We start from the raw sequence: 25,911 nt of genomic DNA, 5'->3' as shown, positions 1-25,911 counted from the left end.
TTCAGTTAAATAAACATATTTAGAAAGAATTCATCGATAAATTTTTCATCCTAGTGCCAAATGGAAGTCACCTTCGTTAAAATTAAAAATGTACTAGCTTTTACCCGCGGCTTCGCTCGCATCGAATCCATTAAATAAGTATTAGAAATCATTATAATAGAAAACGAACTCTGTAGCTATATTAGAACCTGAGATATAGATATTTGAATGTAGAAAAATTGCCAAAAACCTACAAAAATCCATAACTTCACATTGAATGTCCGCGCCTAGCTCATCTCAAACTCAACCAATTTAAGTGTTCAAAAACTCAAAAGAAAGAGTGTTCTTAAACCAAAACGAAGTCTCTATCTTGAATAGAACCTGATATATTGAGGATAGAACGTGTATGTGAAAAGCTCCCATAAGTAATGTACAGGGGGAAATCGCATTTGAGTATAACTTGAGAATGGTGAAAATTAGATGAAATCCGATGGTTGATGGCTGATCTGTGCATCAATACCTTTCATTGAAAAAAAAATTAGCAAAGTAGTAGAACGCCTGAACGGACTCTGAATGGAAATCATCAATTTTTTTAATATATAAGATAAAAATTAAACCAAAAATTAAATAATTCAAAATTTTATTGCTTCAATCAAAAAATATAACCCATTACAAATAATCTAACAAAAATTTCAACAGAAACAAAGTAAACATAATACATAAATACATAGTCTATAAAAGTCTTGGTGCTTAATATAAAATAAAAATAATTGAAATGAGCAGTCAATATTATAAGTCACATTTATGGTACCAAAGATTTAATTTTTCAACCTTGTTCTCCGATTAATTCAGCAAGGGCCAAAAATCCGAAGCTAAGCATCACAAACAAGCATCCTGGTAAGCTGGATAACAGCCTGTACCGCTCCTCTGAAAAATGCAATAATATTTTACTTTCATTTCAAATACTAATTCAATTATACAATAAGGATAAGTGATATTATACAGAGTGTTCCGGGGCTTTATGCAAAACATTCAGGAGGGAGTAGATGACGTAAAATTCGCTTGTTGGGTGTTGAGATTGGAAGCAATATGTCCTGGCATAGTCACGTGGTCGAATTAGCCAAGACAGTGTAACAAGCCCTCTTTAAGACTAAGAAACTATATACTCCGCAACAGCTTCTAAGCCTCTACAAAGCCCAGATACGTCCATCTTTGGTATATTGTTCATACTTTTGGAGCTCGGCTCGTAATCATACCCTGGAGATACTCGACTCAATACAGAAAAGAGCAGCTCGATTTATAGGCGATCTAGAGTTGACTAGAAACTTGAGACAGCTTAGAGCATAGAAGAAAGGTCGCTGATCTTAATCTATTTTACCGATACTACCATGGCAAATGCTCTACTGAGCTGTTTAACATAATCCCGTTTTTGCAAGGCCTACTCGACCAACAGACGTGGATCATGAATAGTTCAGTGCGTCTGCAGACGTCCAATTTATAGGAACTCATTTCTTTGGAGAAGTGGAGAAACTTTGGAATCAACTACCAAGGCACATCTTTCTCGAGCACTACAACCTATAGAAGTTTGAGATCAATATCCACAAGCATGGTATCACATGGTAGGCACCATCCGAATTACTCGAAAAAAATTATTTACTGAATTAATGACAAAGCATCGAAACTGGCAAAAAATTTAGTAAGAACCTCTCGACGCATGCGCAAATATATTTTCCAACTTGAGTTAACTTTTTCAGGTCGAAGTAGGAAACTTTCCATCAGATCATTTCATAAATTTATCCATTTATTGCCGTCAAAAAAAAATAATGAAATGTATAGAATAGAGTTTAATTTTTGAATTTGTAAATAATGATTAAATAAAAAGACAATGATTACCTGTCATTAAATGTGATTTCTTCGGTACAGCCCATCCTAACGATCTTTGAACGGCCATTTTCCATTTATTATACCTGAAGTCTCTTTCTGAAATAACATAAAATTAATGGTAAAACGGATGTACCACAATCGAACGCCTGTTCTACATCAATTAATTAGTATTAATGAAAATTTAAACAGTTTGAATGTCACTGATTTTTCTAGTTCTATTCTGTATTATTTGGTTATCCATGTTTGCAAATTGGAAGTCCCTACTGAGCTGAACGTTGACAGAAGCCCGCTACTTACTGCCTTCAAGCGAAACAATATAAAACCCCAGAGCTTCCTCTTTTTGACATTGTATTATTTAATAGCGTCGGATTTACAAATGAATAGCAACGATTTTATTTAGATCGGATGATTGTTTTGATACACCCTGAATAATAAATCAATTACCGCTTTCAGTTGATGTCGGAAGGAAAGTATGTATAGGAACAAGTTCCTGTTCTTCAGAATTGACATCCCAAAGATCGATACCGTCGGCCGCACCAGCCGCCATGGCAGCACCTAACGCAGTAATATCTTCAGATTCAGCTCGTATCACAGGTATACCACTTATATCTGCCTAAAATTTAACATAAACCAACAATTAGAATTGTTAAGGTACGTGGTTAATCCAACAAATCATTCGTAATAAAAAAAGCTTTACTGCTTGTTTAATAAGAACAATAAAAGAAATATCTGTACAATAGAACTGGGGACCTGTCAAAACACACGCATACCGATACACATGCTCACAAATATAAATGAAGTATAGTTCTTCCAATATCAATTGCAGAAGAGTTATGCGAGAAGCAATCAATATTTCATCATTACGCACGACACTCATACCAAATTAATAATTGAAAAATAATGTTTACTATCCGTATAAAATTCGGTAAACATCTAAGAAACCGTCAGTCCACGTGGACTCATCAACTCCACTGTTTACCAATGAAAACATCGAATCGTAAATATAAATGCATTTCTATTGGCCGAAGCTGTCGGCAGGCGTATGTACACAATTTCTTCGAAATATTCCTGCCAGAGACAGTTTGCGACTAGTGGCTTCGTTTAGTTTAGTCCGAGTAAATTTCTATAAGCTCTCAGAAGGGAAAGGCGACTCAATAAGGGCATAATAAACTGCTATAGAGGTGGATAAGTTTAGTTATTTGCAAACTGATCTTAGCCAAAACAGACAGAACTCCCAGTTCAAAGAATTGTCCGAAACCAGCTCATAGAGGATTAGAATCACATCATAACTTAAGAATGAGTTCATCAGTACCTGGAGAGGATTCATTTTCGATGTCTTTAATTGTACTGCGGAGCTCTGCTAAAACTACGGGCATAGAGAAAAAACTGTGTAAGTTAACATTAGCATCAGGGAGATATGAAAGCGGAATATAAGAAGGAGTTTAATAAATTTTTGGCTACATTCATAAAGTATTTTTCCTGATAACTTTAAGAAAGTAGATATGGTACTCGACGAAGAAGCCTCGTTTCTTAGATCATTCACAATAAACTATGTTTCTTTAGCAACATTACGAGAATTACTAGAAACTAGAGCCGAGACATCAACAACAAAAAGAATAATGAGAACCACAGAGATGAAAATACTGCGAACAATCAAGGGAGTCACCCTCAGGAACCGAATAAGGAGAGAGAGTGACATAAGAGAAGAATTGGGCGTACAGGATGTGGTGAGATGGATCAGGGCACGAAAAAGATTCTGGACGGATCACGTAGAAAGAATGCCAGAAGACAAATGGGTCTAAAACTCAGAGACCGAACACACGCAGACCTATAGACAGACCACCAAAGAGGTGGTACGAGAGCTGGAGAGTTTACCCTCTCAGGAAGATCCAAGAAGAGGGCCAAACGTACAGGATTGAACAGGACTTGGTACTATTGAAAGAGGAAGAAGAAGACGACGAGAATTGCCGAGTCTTCTATTATAATAAATATCCTAGGCGGTTTTTATTGCCTCACGATAAATTTTTCTATAAAGTTCTACGTAATTTTGGAAGAAGACATTATCCGAGTTAAATATCGCATGAGGGAAAAAAATGATATTTTTTTTAACACTAAATTCGCTTATCTATCTAACTACTCGGAAATAGTGGGTTAAAATGTCGTTTTCTGCGATCCACACTCTGGAAAACGCTTATTCATACTGTTAATCCTTCCATTGCGGCACTCGTCTTGTATTTGACTGTTCATTTCATGCCAAATTGCGTAAAAATATTATTATTTTATTATTTAGTAGTAAACATGTCTTAATAACCTTAAAATGTCTTCGAAGTAGATAATGAGCTGAGAAGTGACAATTAAATATCGACATGCGCAGAAACAACATTACTTTTCAGCCCACTAATTACTAAAAAGCAGTTGAATAATGAATATATAAATTAATATGAATAGACAACAAAATTTTACTCTCAAATTATCAACATGATATTCGATAACTTCCAAATCGCAAAGACAAAGGACAAATTAGAGAAAAAAGAAGAATAACATAACCAACTTCATATACTTACTTGTAATTGCATTAATAAATTATTTGCAGACATTTTCCCATCTACGCGAAGTTTCGATAAAGGAATGCCGCAATCTTTATTCATCGCTTGCAAAATATCTCTAGTTTGAAAGCATACCGCTTCCAGAGCTGCTCTAATGATGTGTTGCTTCGTCGAGAACGCCGTTAACCCGCAAATAATACTGAAAGAAAATGCGACGATTAACAAGAATTTCAGTTTTTTTAGTGCCGAAGTGGAGAGAATTTGTTAAAACTCACACACCCTCTAGCGTCTTTTCTCCAATATGGCGCGTAAAGCCCTTTGAACGCCGGTACGAAATAAACATCGCCGGTATTGAAAACTTCTTGAGCGAGTGATTCCGTATCTTTTCCAACGTCTTTTAGAAAACCCATATTGTCTCTTAACCATTTTATCGCTGCTCCTGCCACAGCCACACTACCTTTAATAAAAAAAAACAACACTCGAATAAAACGACTCTTAATCCGGTGAGATAATGATGCGCCAACTCGGTACGAGGATATTTCAGGTAAACGAAAAGGTAGTCCGAGTACATAATATAATTCGTGATGGATTCAACAAGGAATTGGTCTTACGAAATTTTATAAATTGGGCATGGCGCTTAACTAGATAAATCTACGATTGAAAATACAGTTCACAAACATATCAATCAACAACTTTCATAACAGAAACTTTTAGCTGGATTACGAAGAAGAGAACACACTGTATATGCAATTTTGTAACAAAACTGGTTACTTTACTTACCTTCCAAAGCATATACAGCAGGCGAATTACCAAATTTATAAGCCACAGTAGTTACCAATCCATGACTAGACATAACTTTCTGTAATAAATGTTTTAATTGAACCAAACGTTGAATAAATCAGTTATAGCTGATATATGATGAAAATAATAATAATAAAACATCAGATTTACCTGAGTACCAGTATTATACAATAAAAAACATCCACTCCTATAAGTGTTTTTAGCTTGTCCTTCTTTGAAACATCTTTGTCCTACTAACGATGCCTGTTGATTCCCTAAAATCTAAATATTTATATTTCAACAACGTTGCCAATATCATCTAATTCTATGTTATTCGAATTTATATTTTTTGTCAGGTTGCGTTGCCAGAGACGTCCCGAATCGCTTCAAACCACTTACATCTACCTAAAGGCAGTGTGCAGATTTGACCTCGTATATTCAAAACTAGTTTGACCGGTTTTAGATTGACATTAGTTCAATTGTGATTATACCTGTGACAATTATTGAATCATAAAGTTGTTTAAACTAATAAGGTTAATTTCAAAGCACTATCAATCAAAAACGTGTAATTACAGTCGATTAAAATACACGTCACGTTAGAAATGCAACGCTAATAAATAACAAAAACGTGTAATTCGAGCCGATTAAAAAACCCGTCACGTTAGAAACGTGTAACCATAACACTCTTTAAATAATGTCAAAGTATATTATATTCTCCGACTAATTAAGAACTCGTTTCTATTCTATTATTTTTATTAACTAAATTTTATTGCATATTTTGGCTTTTCCGGCTGTTTTTCTCCATTTTTTCCTGTTCTGGGTATTACCCCACCATCTACGGACTTCCATTCGGTTCAGATCATTTGTTACTTGACTTTTCCATTGATTTTATGGTCTTCTTCCGGGTCGGTTCCATAAGCACTTCAATTTTGTTATTTTTTTAACTTCACTATTATTTTTCATATCCGTTTTATGTATGTTTATGTTTCTCTTATTTTACTGTTCATCAGCATTCTTCGTTTCATTTCGAAGAAAGTTTTTCTTCATCAGATATACTACAGATATAATACAGATTTATCGTTTCTCTTCCCTTGGTTATTGTTGGCCTTATCGGTATTCTGTATCTTCCCATTTTGTCAGGTCTACTGATTTTTTTGCATAGCAATAGAGGCCGGACTTTATGGTATATTCGGTAGTTTTCGTGGATCACTTGAGTAATTTCCTGTCCTCGATATTTTTAATTGTTAACTACTCACAAGTATTTAAAATTGTTAACACCCTTAAATATATTGCCATATTGCCATTTCGTCGTTTCAGCTCCATATACTTCCCTTCATTTAGTTCTAGTCCCCTTTCACTAGCTTCCTGTTCGATCTTCATGAATGCTTCCTTTAGGTTCTTCACACTGTTATTATTATTATGATTAAAAGGGTTGTTATTTATTGTTAATTATTAGGGACGCGCCGTTTAATCGACTCAAACTACACGTTTTTTAATAATCTTCTCTTAGTTGGACTTTATAGAACCGACTTACAATTACATTGTCTGACGCGCATTTCAGAATACCTTTAGATGATAACTGTAAACGGTTTACCTTCAGTCCCTGAAGACTATAACTTGGTTATCGAAATGCGCTTCAGACAGTGTAATTATGTTTGTGTAGTGGTAGTGTAAACAGTATGTTCAGTATAATCTTGTCTCACGGAAGACTTATTAGTTCATAACGACTTTCTGGTTCTAAAAGCGTCACATCATCCTCTCTTGGAGGAGTAAAATTACCCCTAATATATTTTCCATACTAACACTACATTTTTATTTAATAAATTGTTTGTTATTTATTAGCGTTGCATTTCTAACGTGACGTATTTTTTAATCGACTAAAATCACACGTTTTTGATCGATCGTGTCTTACAATGAACCTTATTAGGTGGACCACGAAAAAGGTGGAAAGACAATCTAGAGCCAGTATGAGGAGAGACATCGAAGAAGAAACAGGCTATGGACCTATTATGGAAGAAAAGAAGAAGTTTTGGGTAACATGTGGTATACGAGGTTCCACTATGATGAAGTCAAGATCATATTATGTTAATGTTGTTGATGTTATTTCTACCATCCTCTTATTTAATCTGATTATAATAAATAAAGAATAATAAAAAATTTGTTTTCATTTCAATTAATATAGTAAAATGTGTGTTGGTTATTGTACTATAACTTACGGCTGAAATAAAAACACCCTTTAAGGGCCAAGGGTCTTCTACCATTCCATATATTTCTGAACTACTTCTTATTTCGGGTAGAATCTCTTCTGGTATCCTAAAATATCGAAGCAAATGAGGATCCCAATTTAATAAATCTATATTCATAAGAAACGTTCTGGAGGCATTTGTTACATCTGTATAATGTTTACCAGTTTTTACTCCTCCTGTTAAGTTCTAAAAAAAATTAATGAAATATAATTTGGTGGAAGTTTCAAGATTGGAACTAATACAAATTAATCCAAATACACTCGTTAGCAAAAACTGCTACTCTAGTCGTTCGCTCGCGGTCAAAAGTCTCTAGCAAAAAATCTGTAGCTTCCATTCTTTTTCTTATATCAACATCTCAAAAGCATTAGTCTCTGCTTTATAATAAGTTATTTATAATAAGTTATTTTTTGGCAAAGAAAAAATATCAAATCAAATACAAGCTCAAATTCGTCAAGTCAATAGTTTATTTGGAAATAACCTATCAATATTTAGTGTTCTCTTCCCTGACTCTAATAACAGCTTCCAATTACTTTTTCATAGATCAAATAAGTTTCTTATTTCGATCTTGTTTGATGTTATCCCATTCTTCACTGAGTGCCGTTTAGAGGTCCGATTTTATGGCTGATGCGGGATTTCTAGATAGAACTTTTCTTCAAGTTCATCGTGCGGAACCTGCATTATGTAGACGGGCATTGCTCTGCCATAGAATGAAGTTTTCGCCGATGAAATTGTAGAAGGGAACGACGTGATTCCCTAAATTTCTTCTATGTATCTATTTGCCATGTTTCAATAAACACCAATTCGGTTTTTGCTTCTATTGAAATACCTTCCCAAACCATCTAGGAACTTCCTCTAAAAGGTTTTCCAAGTATTCTGTCTCATTCTTTTTTATTGCTACCATGCAAGCACACTCTGCTTGTCTGAGAAGAAACCGGAACCCCATCATTCGCCAGTGTTCCCTAGCACATCGTAGACGGATTGTTCAGTGGGTTAGGGTTAATTTGGGGACAATGGCTGGCCTTTTAGACTCAAGGTTAGCTGCCTTAAATCTATTTCTGACTGTCTAGTTACTCATAGATACTCCTCGCGTTTCTCTGAGCTCTTGTTGGGAACACCAATGAGAACCCGGTTTGTAATGAATCGGTCGTCTCTATCGGATGAACACGCCTTTATCTTCCGATACCACGTCTTTGATGAAAGTCAGCGGACTCTTAGTAACGAGCGTAAGCTCTGGAAACAGGAGATTGATTCATGTTCAGCGCACTGGCCGTTTGAGCGGTTTTATCATTTGTTGTGTCCACTTTCAGCTAAGATTCTCGTTTTTTGTTAACGAAGGAGTGTATCACTTAAAGTTTGATGGCTAACTGATAGTAGTGGGTGAGAAATTGAGAGAGAGAAGTTCGTTGGATCGTGGATTCATTTTTTGAATAGGTTGTAGAAAGTTTATTAAGGTGACGAAGGGATTCATTGGATTTGGCACTGGTTTAGGAATTGCTCCTCTTCAGAGCTGGAGTTGTGGTGTTTGATTTGCGATGTGTACTGTACCAGATTGAAAACGAACAATTTTGCAGGGTTTGTTCATTGTTATGTAAGCGAATACAGCGGGTACAGCTGCGGCTGCATTATTCCCTATAGATAACTTTTTATAAGGGTCTATTACCCCTAATTAGAACTATTGTAAACAAGCATTTATAGGGTGGTTATGGATCATAACATATTGTTGGGATGTGAGAGCATGAAACATTTTTTTTGTCAGTAACCTGCGATTATAGAGGTGACGCCTGAGTAGATTTTTTTACTCACGAGTGTATATGATTTACAATAAAATATAAAGAATTATTATTACGCAAGCTATACACGTTGTATTTTTTTAGACACATATTGAGACGCAGTCAGAGCAGCGCAGCAAACGACAGGATAGTTTTTGCACGAGTTCGCTATGGCGCAGAGCAGGACAGTTCAGTCCCGTACTTGAAATTCTCCGCACTTGTGACCGAGGCACAGAAACTGCGTCACATTTTTCACCTGCACGGGTGTATGCTAGAGTTTTGCAATGGATCAAGAGGAAAAGGCAGTTTTGTATGATACCGGTGATAGCAAATATATGAAAAAGAAATCTGGTAGAAATAAAAATATTACGTCACTCATACATTGTAAAACAAAAAGAATCCAATGGTTAAAATAGCCTCTACAAAGGTGCATCAAACAAGCGGAAATGCTGACGATAAACATTCCATAGTAATTCCCGTGTGATTCCGATACGGTTCTATTTCAATAAAGTGGTAAATATGAGAACCAAGCCCTTTCAATTTTCCCAAAAAAGATCCAGTTTTGATTTTCAGGGCATTTACTGTTTTCCAATGATCCAAGTAAATTGTACGACGCGGAATTTTTGCCGATGCTGCCCTATGCTGTGCTACTGCGCACGTGCCACGAAGTTCAATTGCTAATTAAGTAATGGGATTACAAAATGATCATTTTCAATGTAATTCCCTTAGGTACTAATATAAAGACACCAGTGATTTTTCCAAACATTGTAGCTATTCTGTAAAACTCTGACGGCCCCTTCTTCATAGTTGTTGGGATATACGCGACTCAAACTGCGTTTCTCTTAGAGAAAGTAATATGGAAACTAATCGCAGAGTGATAGATCTGACGATTTGGGAGGCTGTTGTAACGCTAAAATCTTTCTGGAAGGTAAAAATGCATCGCAGCCCACGTGCAGTGGCAGAATGCGTTTATATTAGGCAGCATCCAATTCTTCGCGATGTCTGCGTACTCTGATTACCATTTTTCAAAGACTATCAAGTACCTAATTCACAATTTGACCAAGTGGACTTACTTCGTCGGCTATAAGTCGAAACGTTCGTGTCAGTGGTCACATCGACCAGACTTCGTCTTACACGATTTCGAAGCTCCCCTTGAACATTTTATATCAAAGATAGACTTATGAACTACTCATAGAATCATCATCAAACACAGTTTCATCGCCCGAGTCGCTCAAAATTTTATCGCAACGCGTTGCACGAAATTCTGTTTCCCTATTTTTGTGTATGGATAGAGCAGGGTCACCACATTTTGCGGTAAAAGTTTCGTTGTTTAAGGATTACCTCAAGCGAGACAAAAAAATCAAATATTATGGAATTATATTGTGACTTACCCACAATATCCAACTGTCGACCGTCCCGAAAAGGCAGGTTTTAGCTTTAATCGCTTTTTTCACTTGAGGTACGTAATGCATAAGCCACTTTAATTTAAAGGCGCTAAAATATGGTGATATCGGAAGACCGCAATGATTTTTAAAGTAATTTGTATTTTGTTCAGGTACTTTAGCCAAAATTCTATCTATAGTGGAATCGGTCCTTATATCGTTCCATACTGAAAAATATTAAATATTCATGTAAAAAATGTGTAAAGTAGCCTTTTTTCGACGAACGTGAATATTTTCGACAATCGCATGAGTCTAAAACACCTTTACACACGAATTGCATACAATATTTTTTCTACTAACGAAAATTTTATCCAAATACGGTAGTTTGATGCTAAGTTTAATTTTTCTTTAGACACTTTTATTGATTCCTTATAAAATTTATTATACAGCGTGGCGCAATAGAACGTGCATATTGCATCATCTTTTTTCGCGTGGTAAACGGCGCGTGGGCGGAGGGAGCCTAGTGTGCACTCGTGGAGTTTTAGTAGCCACGACCCAACCTCACCCATCCTATAGTCACACAAACCGTGTTGAGCTCTGGTTAACCCGAACTATCCTATAGTGAGCCAGGCTGGGCAGAATTCTGAGTAACCCAACCTCGGCCATCCCATGTTCACCCAAGCCGGGCTGAACTCTGAGTAACCCGACCTTCGCTGTCTTAAAGTCAGCCAGATTTGGCAGAATTCTGAGTAACCCGACCTCGGCCATCCTTTAGTCACCCAAGCCGGGCTGAACTCTGAGTAACCCGACCTCCGCTGTCTTAAAGTCAGCCAGGCTTGGCAGCATTCTGAGTAACCCGACCTCGGCCATCCTTTAGTCACCCAAGTCGGGCTGAACTCTGAGTAACCCGACCTCCGCTATCTTAAAGTCAGCCAGGTTTGGCAGAACTCTGAATAATAGATATCCATTAGAAGTAATAATTTTTATTAATAAGATTCTTTTATGCATAGAAGACAATAAAAAATAGAATTATAAAAAATAGGCGAGGGACATTTTTATCCCACCAAGTATGGGCCAATAATGACTTCCAAGCTAGGGTCACAGTTGTACACACTTGACCCAAGCCTGGACCTATACTGGGCCCATCTTAAAATCCTATATGGGCTCTGCTTTTCAAAAATATAAAGAGTAAATTAAAATATTTGACAAGTAATGAAAACAATCGGTCCATCCTGAAAACTTGTGCAGCTAGTGGCAGAAAATGAAATGCCACTGAGCTATAGAAATTTAAAAATGAAAAATCATGTTTTTTTAAGGCAAAATCTCTACACCTCTCGGTCAAGGACGTATATTAATATTAAGGGCCCAAATTTTCAGATAATTTTTTTTGGATACTTGCAACAGAATTTCACGATGGAACAGCAAAAAAAATGCTGAAAAAAAAAGCCCCAATACTAGAGAAATAAGAAATATTACGCTGTTTTTTCACAACTAAATTCATGAAGATATTTGAAACACTTTATATGGTTACGTAATAGAAAAAACAAGTTAACGTGCATGCATCAATAGCTACGAAAACGCGTTTTTACATTAGTATCGATTTCAAATGAAAACAATTTTTAATACACAATGTAATTATTACCTATTGCATTATACAGGGGTTCTCCTGTGGTTTTATCCCATACTATCGTCGTTTCTCTCTGATTGGTTATACCTAATGTCGCAATGTTCTTAGCTACTGCAAAAAAAAATAATTTAATAGTACAAATCTACTCACAATTAAAAGAACCATACTACAGGGTAATTCATAACTATTGGAACGTACCCTACTAGTAAAATGTACATAATAGCAAGTTTGAAAAAGATATAGATGTTCGTTGAGTTGGTTTTTTTTTGGGTAGGGACATTATGCATGTGAGGAAGGTATATATTCGGTTTGGTGATATATGAAAGCTTGTTGAGCCACGCGCTTAATGCTTTTTTGAAGATCATACACAAACGAATATTTAAAAAGTGCTAAGAGGTTAGTGTTAGGTTAGGGTTTAAAAACGGACTAGGTGCGATGCGAATCTTTGTATCATATCGAGAGTTATTTCCGTGCTACTCTGACTCTTGTACGTCATCATACTCTACGGACAGCAATTTCAACGTGTTTCCTCAGAGAAGTTCACTGTCAGAGGTTATTGATTCAGTGGACGATGGATTTAGCGGTTTTAGTGAACTTCGAAATATGAAAAAACAAATTTTGAATAATTTTATCATCTTACTATTTGATAACTATAACTATACCTATATACAAGAAAGGTTTAAAATCAGATCCGAAGAATTACAGAGGCATAACGCTACTTAGTAGTGTGTTAAAGTTATTTACCAAGATACTTGCAAATAAGATAACTGCTAAGGTAGGCATCTCAGAAGAGCAACAAGGCTTCCGCCCAAACAGATCCACTATAGACGCAATATTTATATTGCGCCAGTTGATAGAGAAATCCATAGAATACAATAAACCCATGTACACATGTTTCGTAGATCTAAAGCAAGCATTCGATAGAGTAAAACTCAACGATGTAATCCACCGACTAAACCAAAAAGGCGTCAAGAAGCATTATACAAATCTAGTAAGGCAACTTAACATCAACACCAAAACAAGAATAAAAACAGACTGTGGGCTAACAAGAGAACTCAAAGTCTCATCCGGCATAAGACAGGGAGATAGCCTCAGCCCATGCCTTTTCAACGTAATAATGGACCAAATAATTGAGAGCGTAAACGAAGTTAATGCAGGATTCGAAATGAATAACCGTCGCCTGAGAATCCTTTGCTACGCAGATGACGCTATACTTATAGCTGAAAATGAAGACGATCTACAACGCCTCCTTCATAAATTTAACCTGACGGCACAGAGACTTAACATGCAAATCTCATGCGAGAAAACACAAAGCATGGTAATATCCAAAGACCCAATAAGATGCAAGTTGGTAGTAAATGAGCGCATTATAAAGCAAGTAATGAATTTCAACTACTTGGGCGTAGAAACAACGAGCAGCAGAAACATAACGGACGAGGTAGATAAGCAGATCAAGAAAGGAACTAGAATATCGGGATATTTACGGGACATTATATGGAGAAATGAATATATGAGCATAGAAAGTAAGACGCGAATCTACAAGACCTGTATCAGACCCATACTAACCTATGCCGCAGAAACAAGGGCAGACACAACACAAACAAAGAGAAAAATGAGAACAGCAGAAATGAAGATATTACGAACAATAAAGGGTACCACACTCCACGATAGAATACCCAACACAGATACCTTAAGAGAACTGGGAGTACAAGATGTCGTTAGATGGGTAAGAGCAAGACGCCGACAATGGAGAGACCATGTAGAACGAATGGCTCCAGAACGGATTGCCAAATGGGCCAAAACACAGAAACCAGACACAAGACGCCCAATCGGTAGGCCCCCAAAACGCTGGTACGATAGCTGGACATCGGCGTCACAAGAGGGCAGATGACAGACCTGACAGGACCTCGTCCTACTACAAGAAGAAGAAGAAGAAGAAGAAGAAGACTATTTGATAAGAGTCTCAGCCATTGCATTATCTTCTCGACATGAATCCAAATTTTTTAATTGGTGATAATCCTATTGCGTAGCTGGTTTCGTGACGCATATTTATTTATTTTTGTTTGAAAATGCAGGTATACGTTAATTTCACTAATAAATAATGAAAGTTTTAACACGGAAATCAAATCGTTCCTACCTCAACTTCTACTTAGCACTCAGCGAATACAAAATATTTGCTGTCAAGTTTCTACTCTATAATGTATCCATTTAGGGGTTACAACTCCCAATTTATTTCTTCGGGTGAATGGGCTTATTGTGAGTTTGATTGGATTATAATGTAAATACAGTTATTTATTACATTGTACTAATGTTAAGGTTAAATTATTAATAATTAACAATTATTTAAAATAAGTTATTTTTGACTGAAATTAAAATAAACTGGCTTCGACGTAAAATCTTAAACTTGCCAATGGTCTTTTTAAAAATATTTTTCGGTATAATTTGAGCGATATTTTTGTTCTTTATTCAATTGAGTTTAAAGTTATATAAAAAAAAATTGAAGAACCAGTGTTTTAACTATTCATAAACACCTGATAATTTTATTATGTCATAAGTTTGTGATTTTACGTGAGTAATAATGAATATTTCAAAAATTAAACAAGTCAATGAAACATAATATACGAGGGCGATTTGGCTGAAAAGTGAAAATAGTATGGAAATTCGCCGATACGTGATTAGTTTCATTTATTATAACACGCTTTTATTAATTTCACCTGTATGTTTAAAACTGATTTATCAACCCAACACAAAATGGGTTTCTTATTTCGCATTAATATATTAAAACATTGAAATAGAGGGTTACAAAAATTAATTAACAAGTTTATTGGCGCGTATTCAATTCTCAATTGTCTTGATGTTGATTTATAATATACTATCGGTCAAAAGTTTTTGCCCACCCTATATTTTCCGTGATACACAACAAATGAAAAACGTACGATCGATTTTGATATTTATATTTTAAAGATCATATATAGAAAACAATTGAGTAATATTAAAATTGCAGTCACTAATATTGAGATAGATATTTTAAATTTTTGATTCATCGATGTAACCCCTTAAAACAACAGTCTGTATCCCCTTTTTGCTTTTATTATTTTGGTACAAAATTTTATCATTCTCTGTAACAATTTCGACAAATAATCGTCGTCTATTTGGTTCCATTCGTTTTTGTGGAAGTAGAACACTACTTTCTGACTTTCCTGTCCAATTTGTCCCACAATAACTCAATCGTGTTGAGGTCGGGCGACTGTGACGACCAAATCATTACTTTCAGTACATTCTTCTTTTCCAATTCTTCGAAATACTCTTTGCACTGTTTGGATCACGCGCTGGTCAATTACATTTTGCTTTAATATTTTATAGCACTTCTTTCTTTAAGATATCTTCAATTTTTACCGAGTTTCAAATCACCCTTCCTCCAAAACATCTCAAACTACTGCTGAATCTCCGCCGTGTCTTCCTTTTGCGTACAAACACTAATTTTTTAGACACGAAAGCCTCAAACTTTGACTCATTGTACACCTTTTGAATTAAAAAATCGGTTCAAAAAATGGAGCTTTAATCTTGATATATATATATATATATATATATATATATATATATATATATATATATATATATTAAATTGATATCTTGATAGATATAATTTTGATAGATGACTCTCTCTCACTCTTTATGCGTCAAATTTTTATGTTCTTTGGCCTACTGCCAACTTTTATTTGACATCTTAAGAGAGGTAGTACAAAGTCTAGATTCCTAAATTCATTGATCTGACCTATTATATTTGACACATCGATCAAGTATACTGGATATTACAATTCGTTTATCTTCACTGGTTGTGATTTTTCTAGGCCTCACTGAACGTTTTCTACCGACAAATCGCAAATTTTCCACGTTATAGTCCACGATACGTCGATATATTTTTAATTAAGCGGTAATGGTTCGGTTAGTTTTGCCTAAACTTTGAAAGCTTGTGAGTTTCAACCGATAGTTACTTGATTCAACCCATTTCACAATAAGTGCGTCTCACAATACTTATTAGATCTAAACTACGAACATAAACACCGAAGAAATATTTCACACTTAAATAATAATAAACAAATTAGTCGTTATTTATAAGTTTTAACATGTGGCACTCGCAAATAACGGGCACTATTATTTTTGGTTGGTAAGACAATGTTTCGACCTTAACTTGACAATATGAAAGAGAAATTTGGTAAAGTGTATTATTTTGGAATTTAACGAATGGATTATGGAGAGGACAAACACTTTTGACTGGTAGTGTATGTCTATCGATGTAACACGATTTCTTACGTTTTCAGATTCAAATTCAGGTTCGAGTTTTGATTTCATTTTCTGAAAAAATTCACCATAGTAATATATACTTTTTATAACATCAAAAAGTTCAGAGATTTTTGAAAAAAATCGATATTTTGACATGAAAATTTTCAATTGAAAACTAGGGTGCTTTTCTCGATATTGAGGAGGAAATGTGTTTCGAATATATAAAGGTACGTTTCCACAAAATTTAGTGGAATATAATATGTTTTTAAAACATTAAATTGAAAAAAAATTGGTTATTAGAATTTATCACATACATTTTGAGGTTATGTGTGAAAAGTGTCAATACAAAATTTCCACCTACAACTTTGCTAATCAACTTTTTTCTATAAAATGTAAACTGTTTTTTATTTTCCTCCTACTTCCCGACTCCAGTTAGCACGTAAATTATTTTTCCTTTCACTTTCTTTCGTTTTCGCCCCTACTACTTTGGCCCTGATGGTCTACTTAACTTCGATTAAAATCGCAACAGATACGAATTTATCAAACTATATATAGTATATTCTCATTGGCTCTAAAGACGAAAAATGAGAGTTGCAGAATTACATTTTGAAGATCCCGGTAATATATTGACTCAAAATTACCCCGTAGAAATCTAACAAATTCAGACAAAAACTAATTAAGGTCCCGTAGATTTGTCATTTCGCGACATTTCTCAATGGGCATGAAGCCAAATATAAAAAAAACATTTGTCTAGTGATTATTCACAAAACTATTTATTTTAGCTAAAATTGAATTGAACGCACAACTGAATTACGTCATAAGTTGTAGTGAGTAATATAAATAAATTTCGCTTACGTCAACTGAGTATGTAAATAGATCCATAATGATTGCGAATACGAGAGTTTTTGACCTTACAAAGAAATAAGATATTATATAATGAAAATCTTTCTGCTGCAATTGAAACTTTAAGGTTGGGAAACCGGTCACTGGACACCAGATCCGGTGAATACAGCGGGTGGTCTATCAATTCGAAGTTCAATTCGTGAATTTTTATTTTTCAAATGCGCTCCAGCCTCAATCCGACGATCGTCCAGTAAAATTTGGTCGATGATACCACAGTTTTTGACCATCTCGAACACTTATCGTCAGTTAAATTGATTCAGCCACTTTTCAATCCACCCAATATTTTACGGTTGTAAATGATAACACAGTGACTAACACCACTTCTATTTGCGTAGGCGTATTGTCATTTAAAAACCAAATTTTTCCATTTTTTAAAAAATCCTCACTTATACGAATGTCAAATAGAAACAAAGCATCCAAAATGGCTGAAATTTCAGTGATAATTTCTCAGCGCATGTGCAAATATACTGGCAAACTTATATTGATATGTGCTGACATCTTCAAGTTGGGATCTAAAACTTGTCAGACACCCACATTTGTATTTGTTCCGAAAAAATATCTTCACATTAAGATTGTGAATAAATGAGAGTACAGAAAAAGTACACTTCTGAAAGGGTGAAAATAGAAATTCAATAGTAAACTACGATCAATCTGGTTATTCACAAAATATTACTCGTACATCTCCAGCAGACGCTCGATGAGAGTTTACCTACACCAGTGATTCCCAAAGTGGTCCATGTGAACACCCAAGCGTTCATAGAAGACTCCACAGGGATCTACGTGAGTTTTGAGCATATAACCTACGAGGGCAGTTCAAATATGATCGAGACAAACTCTGTAGGTGGCATAGTGTTCGCTGCGAACGCACTTAGACGGGCTTGTTACGACCATGAGTGAACATTAAGTGTCGACTGTCATTTTTTGGTGTGGGAAAGCATTAAACACAAGGACGTTTTTCGGCGTATACAAAATCCATTCGATGGTGAGTCTGCTGAATTTAAATATGCCACAGCGTCCAAAGATAGCCGAGAAACCGTCGAGAATGAGCCGCATTCATTTTGGAGGACCGTAGGATGAATCTTCGAAAAGTCTATCAACCACGAACATCAACAATATGAGGTTTGAAGTTTGTCGTAGCTTGCTGACGCAATACAAGCCGGAGGGGCACTGTTTTTTAACGGGAATCTTCACTACGAAACGAAACATGGGCAAACTATTACACTCCCGAAAACAAAGTATCGTCTAAAGAGTGGAGGAAGAAGCAGTAAAGAATAAGGTTATGTGTACTGTATTCTAGGAGCGACGAGGAGTGCTGTACGTTGACTTCCTGCATTTACAACGTTCCATAAATGCTACATACTACTATAACCTTTTGAAAATCTGCTTACCGCTCAAAACGGAGGAGTATTCAAGAACGAAGTGCGATTCTAGAAGATTTCCCCTATATTTCGGACTTATCGACGTGTTCGAATCATTGAAAGAAGCCCTCGGTGACCGAAGACGAGGTAAAGGAGTTTGTTTGCACATGGCTGTCCTTGGAATACTTTAATATCGGCATCAAAAACTTTCCGGAAAAGTGGCAAAAAAAGTGTAATTAAAGAAGGGAATTGACAAGAAAAATTCTAAATTTTTGTAAATATTGTTTAACATATTTGACCCGACCTCATATTTCGAAAGCGGTCTTCGAGGAATAAAGCTTGGTAACATCGCACCTACACCAACCAAATAGCAACGCTGTTTGGTGTGTCTTCAGTTCGAAATGAAGAGATTGTTGGATCGTTCCGATTTTTTCGTAATAAAAATATATTTTCATTATTGCATCATCAAGTTATATATAAATTTAAGATATCATAACATGCTAGAAGCGTTCATAGTATCTGTTGAAAATTAAAACGGATTAAAATCTTTATCGTATCATATTGGAGAAATTTATCAGGTCGTTAACGAATAATCCCCATGACCTTGTTCGTCTTGTTCGAATGTTATAGATAGCGACATTTTCAAAAAAATTAGGAGTTTATAATTAATGATATTTTGTGCCAAATCGCATCAACTTTACTATAGTTGATAAGAGTTGAATCAGCAGTGGTGATTGGTCTATATTTTTAATTGCACAACTTTATAATATCAGTGCCAATCTGTATAATTTGAAATGAAACCGAAACTAAGTTTCTTCAAACTGACAACACTGTATTTTTTAACACCACCATCATTAATCTGTTCTGTTTGCAGTTAAATGGTTGCTACTATAGAGTGGTCAATGGTACAGTCAATATGCCATCGAAATATGAATTTGTAAGAGATGTGAGCGATATAATTTATTAAGATTTCAACGTCGTTTAAGTGGATAATAAAATCTTGAGATTGGAAGTCCCCATCGAGCAACTGTGTATCAAAGAATCTTTCACAAAGAATAGGCCAGATTACTTTTGTTAACCCCACACAATCCAATTATGTAACATCAAAAATTACAGCAAATGTGTAGCTACCTATGAAAGCTTTCATTTTAGTGTGTAACATGCCAATCGGCTTGTTACGTTTTTCCTCAAATATTCCTTTGTTCACGTATTGATTCCAATTCTTCCTCAACCTATCTATCAAAGTAAATTTATGGTTATTTTATTCTTTATATTCGCTGTTCTACAGCTGCCAAGTTGGGAATTTCAACCACCAAGGATCCAACCACCAGACTACTAATTCAACTCACTCCAACAAATGGGAATCCAGTTGAGGGCTGCAACCATCCCGGATTCCCATAAATAAATCTGAGTTGTTTATAATTTATAACTGTGCTCTTTTTATTTGTTGCTGAAACGTTTTTTATCATTCACAGCAATAAATATTGATTTGGACAATCGCGTCCGGGGATAGTTTTAGATATATTTGAATATAACTAACGCGTGGATATTTTCACGGTCATGATAGTTGAAGAAATGAAAGAGTTCTCTCTCTCTCTCTCTCTCTCTCTCTCTCTCTAATACCTCAGCCAGATCTATTGTTTCCTGCATTCGTTTGTTGTGCCTTGTTAGTAACACTTCTGTCAATTGTACGTTTGGATGAGTTTCTACGGTTTTGTGAAGTTGTTTGATTCTTCCTTAAGTAACTTCTTGTATTATTGGTATATCTTGATCTATTTGGTTTGATAAATACCAATGGGGTTCTATTATCTGTCGGAGTATTTCGGATTCAGATCTATATATAATTTTTAAGCACATCTCCATAGTTCAACTATATAGGTCTATATAGGTTTAATGATCGTTTTGTAAATTGGGACTTTATTGTCTTTCAGATATAAATAATAAATATTATTTTGGATAATTGCGTCCGGGGATAGTTTAAGATTGTTTAATTTTTATTTTTAATTTAATTCATAAACTCTCCCCAGCTTTTCCGCCTATTTTTATTATTCTTTAACGTTGTTCGTTAAAAAGCTGGTGGCGTCCAATTTTAATATTAATTCTTCAACTGCATCTGAGTACCAGTTATTTATATACTTTAGTTGAGGCCGAATATCACGTTCTGAGGAAGAGTCTCCTGCCGGGGAATTTGAGGTCATAAATGACATTGTATAACACATTTAAAAGAAGACGGATATCACTTGGTGATGAGGCAAGTAGACGTAGATCCCATTCTTCAGTTACAGTTGGAAACATTGATACGAGGTCTGGCTATTAAATAACGAGACTGGTTATGTAAAAAGGTTTTATTATAAAAATTATTCTACATTCGAATGCTTCCCTTCAATATACTCCCCTCCCATCTCCACACGCCTTTCCATACGTTTTTTCCATTGATCGAAGCTGTGCTGGAAGTCTTCTTTGGTGAGGGCCTTTAAGAGCTCTGCCGTTTTCCGCTTTACCACTTCCATATACTCAAATCGGATCCCTTTCATTGTAGATCTTTTCCAACTTTTTGAAGAAATCTGAGCAGACCCGTTGACGCCTTGAGCTTTTGGTCAAGAATCCGATTTTTTGGCACCAACTTCGCACAACATACTTTTGTCAAGTGTAATTCCTCGTGTAAAATTTTTCTAACCGTTTCTTTATCGGCATTTACAACCTCGGCAATCGTCCGGATGCTCATTCGACGAACTGAACGCACAATTTGGTTGATTTTGGTTATTGTTTCTGGAGTTGAAACAACCACAGGGCGACATGGGCGCTGGTCATCTTCCGTGCTGTCTCGGCCCTCGCTAAAGCGCTTCCACTCCGGAAACAGTGAGCAAAATCAACGAAATTGTGCGTGCAGATCGTCGAATGAGCATCCGGATGATTGCCGAGGCTGTGACCGATAAATAAACGGTTAGAAAAATTTTGCTCGAGGAATTACACATGACATAAGTCTGTGCGAAATTGGTGCCAAAAAATCTGACTCCTGACCAAAAGCTCTTGCGTCAACGGGTCTGCTCAGATTTCCTTGAAAGGTTAGAAAGGTAAAAAAAAGATCTGCTTTGAAAGGGACCCGATCTGAGTCGATGGAAACGGTAAAACAATAAACGGCAGAGCTCTTAAAGGCACTCACCAAAGAAGACTTCCAGCACTGCTTCGATCAATGAGAAAACGTATGGAAATGTGTGTGGCGAGGGGAGGGAGTATATTGAAGGGGAGTAGAATAATTTATATAATAAAACCGTATTTCGAAACCAGTCTCGTTATTTAATAGCCAGACATCGTAGTATACTGAAAGGTTTATTATTTTTTGGAATCCATTTCACGTGAATCATGTAAATTAATAGTAGACAACCATTTAAGGGGCTAAATAGTTTTTAAAATTTATAAACCATAGACAAATGAAACAACCCGTCAGCCGATCCTATTTACTCACTGGTCCCTCCAGCTTCGGAACAACAATGAACATGATCGAAAAGTTCTTTTATTGAAAAATATAAATGAAGTGTTAGGATGACGCGCCCGCCCTCTATAATAATAGCACGAAAAGAATTTTATAGTCTATGTTGGAAGTACTTATTACTGTAATAAAACGATTCAGATAAATTGTAATCCATCTTCATACTAAACAGTAATAAATCTATAAAATGTTATTTTATCAATAAAAACTGTAATATGTATATTGATAAAAGCGTACTGGGAATATTACTTTTTATGGTTAGTTTATATGACTCGTTAAAATTATTATTGCGTCTAAATCTTATGCAATGAGGCAATAATAAGAATCACGAGTTTTTTTATTTGTTTTTCACAGCTTTGATTAATATATATATATAGGAAACTATTTGCTCAAAAAATCTAAATAACCTTGCGGATACACGATTAACATTTTTCAATAATACTAGTGTGTAAAAATAGGATTATAAAGATAAGAGAATATACATAATCAAGACACTTCAACTGAAGCTTCCTGGCATACTAATAAAAAGACAATTCATGAATATGAAGACAGAATTAAAATAAAATTTCAATATAAAGAAAAAAACTTCAATGAATAACTAAATTATCCATCAGTTTCAGATGAATATTTATTTTTGATGTCATTAATTGTACTGCAAAGCTCTGCTAAAGCTACAGGCATAAAAAAGAAACTGTCTAAGTTAACATTAGCATCAGAGAGATATGAAAGCAGATCATGAGAAGGAGTTATAGAATTTGATAAATTTTTGGCTATATCACAAAATAATTATTAAAGTTATCAGCCTTATTTCTTAGATCATTCCCAATGGACCATGTTTCTTTAGAAGTTTCACGTAGAATAGTTAGTGTTTTAATGAATCTAGAAAATTCAAGGTCCACATCACCAAAGAGAATGTTCCAGTCAGTTGTTTGACAACTGTGCTTGAAGTTTTGAAAACTTTTTTACGAAAAGATACGGCATAATTTGCGAGAAGCATTTTTAGTATTGGAATTCACCTATTGATTAATAAGTATATTGGTTAATAAGTACAGTAAAGTTAAGACACAACTTGATGTCTATTTGTAAAATATTGACATCGTCGATTTAAGCGACAAATATCGATTTGTTCACGTTTTATAGATAACAAACTTAGGTTTAAACGTTACCAGCGGTCTGGGTGTAGTTTAATCTTCAGTTTAACATGAAACGGAGGATCCGAAACCAACTTTTTCAAATAGTTTACATTTTTAGAATATTATAAAGGGTTTGGGTAAAACGATTGACGATTTACACTTTTGATTAATTTGATGAACTCGACGAAGATGATGAAGAAATAATCAACATTGTCAATGCGCCGAAAAAGCAACAAATTATTCGTCATAGCTCAAATATTTAAATTATCCCATCATTTTTCAAATTTGTTATGTTTCTATCAAAAACATTTCTTTGTATTTCTTACCACAAGGTCAACCAAAAGCACTACTCCATCGTCAGAGAAATTTTTCATTGCTCATTTTTGTTTATACAATTTTTTAAACAATTCAATTTTAAAACAAATAATGGGAAAAATTATCGTTATATATCCGTGCTAGTGACAACTGGCAGTAAAATGAAATGGAATAAAATATGTGTTAATACTTTTTAATCTCAAACTAAGAATGAAATTAGCAAAAAAAACCATATAAAAAGGGTGGAAATTATTAATTGTTCGAGATAATGTATCAGTAATGAATTTATTTACAAAGCAATATCCAAGGGGCAGATTATTTATCTAATCTAAACATATGATTACAAATTTCACCTTCACTGAACACGAGAACAATTGAATATCTTTTGAACGTATCAATGCGCAAACTTTGTTCAGAATATGTTCTGAACATACATCCCTCCACGAAAGATTTATGAACATGTAAAATTATCATTTGAATACAAAACTAGCTAGAATAATAAAATATAATAATTAACTGGACGAAGATTTATTCTTGATATTTGTAAGAATGAAGTAGAAAACCACATAAGCCAAATAGGATGCATGCGCAAGCGCCGGATTGAAAATCCTTATCCAAGTCCGAGGATACATTGAACGTATTCAGTACACGTTCTGAATTAGAAATCTATGCTCCACGAACACATGATTTTAAATCCTGAATTTGTTTTTTTAGCACCGCGAACGCACAAAAACTGCGCATGAATCTGTTGACAGAACATGTTCAGGATATCTACTACGAATAAAGCTATTTGATAACAACACAATTGTCCGTTGAAAGGTGGTGCTTTAGTAGCAAGTGGAAAAATTTTAAAAACAGCACCAGACATTATAAGAGTACGATAGTAAATTGAATTTTAATTTGAAATTCATAACGATTTTAAAGAAACTATTAATATACAAATTTATTAGAAAATTGTGTATAAAGAGATACTTCTCCTTATCCCTACCCTTCATAGCCAACAAGAAATAGAATTATTAGGTTAGAACTATTAACTATTATCACAGCTACAATTCTAATGTTGAAATATTGGGAAAATTCCAGTCCTAAGGTTGATTTCAATCAATAATCAGTATTGTGTGCTCAACTAGATAATTTAAATTCGAGTAGAAACAATTAAATTTTAAGCTAACTTTTTTGTCGAATATTCAGCCTCATAACCTATATTGAAATGACATAACTAACCCACTGATTATCGACTAACAAAATTCTGAGTATATTTAGAAATGATCTCGTATTTAAAACTAATTATCAATAAATGAATAATTAAATTAAACCTGTAAATGGGTGACATTCTAAATATAACTATCAATATTAAAAAAAATTGTAAATTCATATAGTTACAGACTCTAAATAGAAAATTATATTTTGCGAAATTCCATCAAAGTAATAAAATACTTAACATAATTTGAAATGTATTGCAAGTAAAGTTTTTCTTTATTGTTGAATCATAAAATATTTATAAATTAATAACTATGAAGATTAAAAGATGGAAATTATAATAAATCATTTTTTTTATCTAGAAATATTTATTTTTACAAAGACTGTGTACTTACCATTGGGACCTAATGTATTTATAACATTTTCCATACATGTCTTCACTGCTTCAAGAATTTCTTTGGGATTTTGTTCTGACCATCCTTCATTTGAAACAGAAGTAACTACATCTACAGTATGTTTAGCTATTTCTTTTAACTGTGTACTTCGAAATACACAAAATTGCACTGTTCTAGTACCTGCATCTATTACACCGATTAAACGTTCTTGGTCTACTAAATCAAGAGAGTATCTTTTCTTCATGATTTAATTAATTAGATGATTTTTTTCTCTTAACTTTTATCAAGAGATGCAGAAAATGAAATTATAATTTATTTATATTGCAGCTTCACTCAAATGCATTATGTTTGGTAAAATATATATAAATATATACAAATATCACTATATTAAAATAGGTTTTTTAATACCCAAACCTTATCACATTGTATAACCACACACCCACATGTATATCCAAATTTATATGGTTATGAAAAAATTGATTCACTTTCAATTTAACCGATACACTCACTTAAACCAACGGAACTGATTTAAAAAATAGTGGCTATGCATATGGTTTTATATTATGAATATTCCAAAATTTAAAGTTCAAAACAATAATGACGTAGAAGTGGCTAAAAGT

General features: G+C 34.6%; 1 protein-coding gene across 4 annotated transcripts; it reads right to left on the bottom strand.

The window, feature by feature from the left end:
* Positions 1-602: 602 nt before the first annotated feature.
* LOC130449679 (glycerol kinase-like) lies at positions 603-25,911 on the bottom strand. 4 transcript variants are annotated; one of them, XM_056787636.1, is made up of 11 exons: positions 25,292-25,911; positions 12,229-12,324; positions 10,596-10,813; positions 7,406-7,621; positions 5,361-5,471; positions 5,186-5,268; positions 4,689-4,862; positions 4,428-4,608; positions 2,308-2,476; positions 1,873-1,959; positions 603-906 (listed from the first exon to the last, which is right to left on the bottom strand). In XM_056787636.1, exons 1-11 carry the CDS (start codon positions 25,533-25,535, stop codon positions 806-808), a joined length of 1,680 nt encoding a protein of 559 aa, XP_056643614.1. In that variant the 5' UTR covers positions 25,536-25,911; the 3' UTR covers positions 603-805. The 4 variants fall into 4 exon arrangements, with proteins under 4 accessions (XP_056643614.1, XP_056643616.1, XP_056643615.1 ...); XM_056787638.1 differs by having other exon boundaries at positions 12,229-12,321; positions 25,292-25,873; XM_056787637.1 differs by having other exon boundaries at positions 4,689-4,866; positions 5,190-5,268; positions 12,229-12,321; positions 25,292-25,869.

This window comes from Diorhabda sublineata, chromosome 10, assembly GCF_026230105.1.
Source record: "Diorhabda sublineata isolate icDioSubl1.1 chromosome 10, icDioSubl1.1, whole genome shotgun sequence".
NCBI classification, from domain to species: domain Eukaryota; kingdom Metazoa; phylum Arthropoda; class Insecta; order Coleoptera; family Chrysomelidae; genus Diorhabda; species Diorhabda sublineata.
The sequence above is the reverse complement of the archived record's forward strand: the minus strand, read 5'-3'. Positions and strand labels throughout refer to the sequence as shown.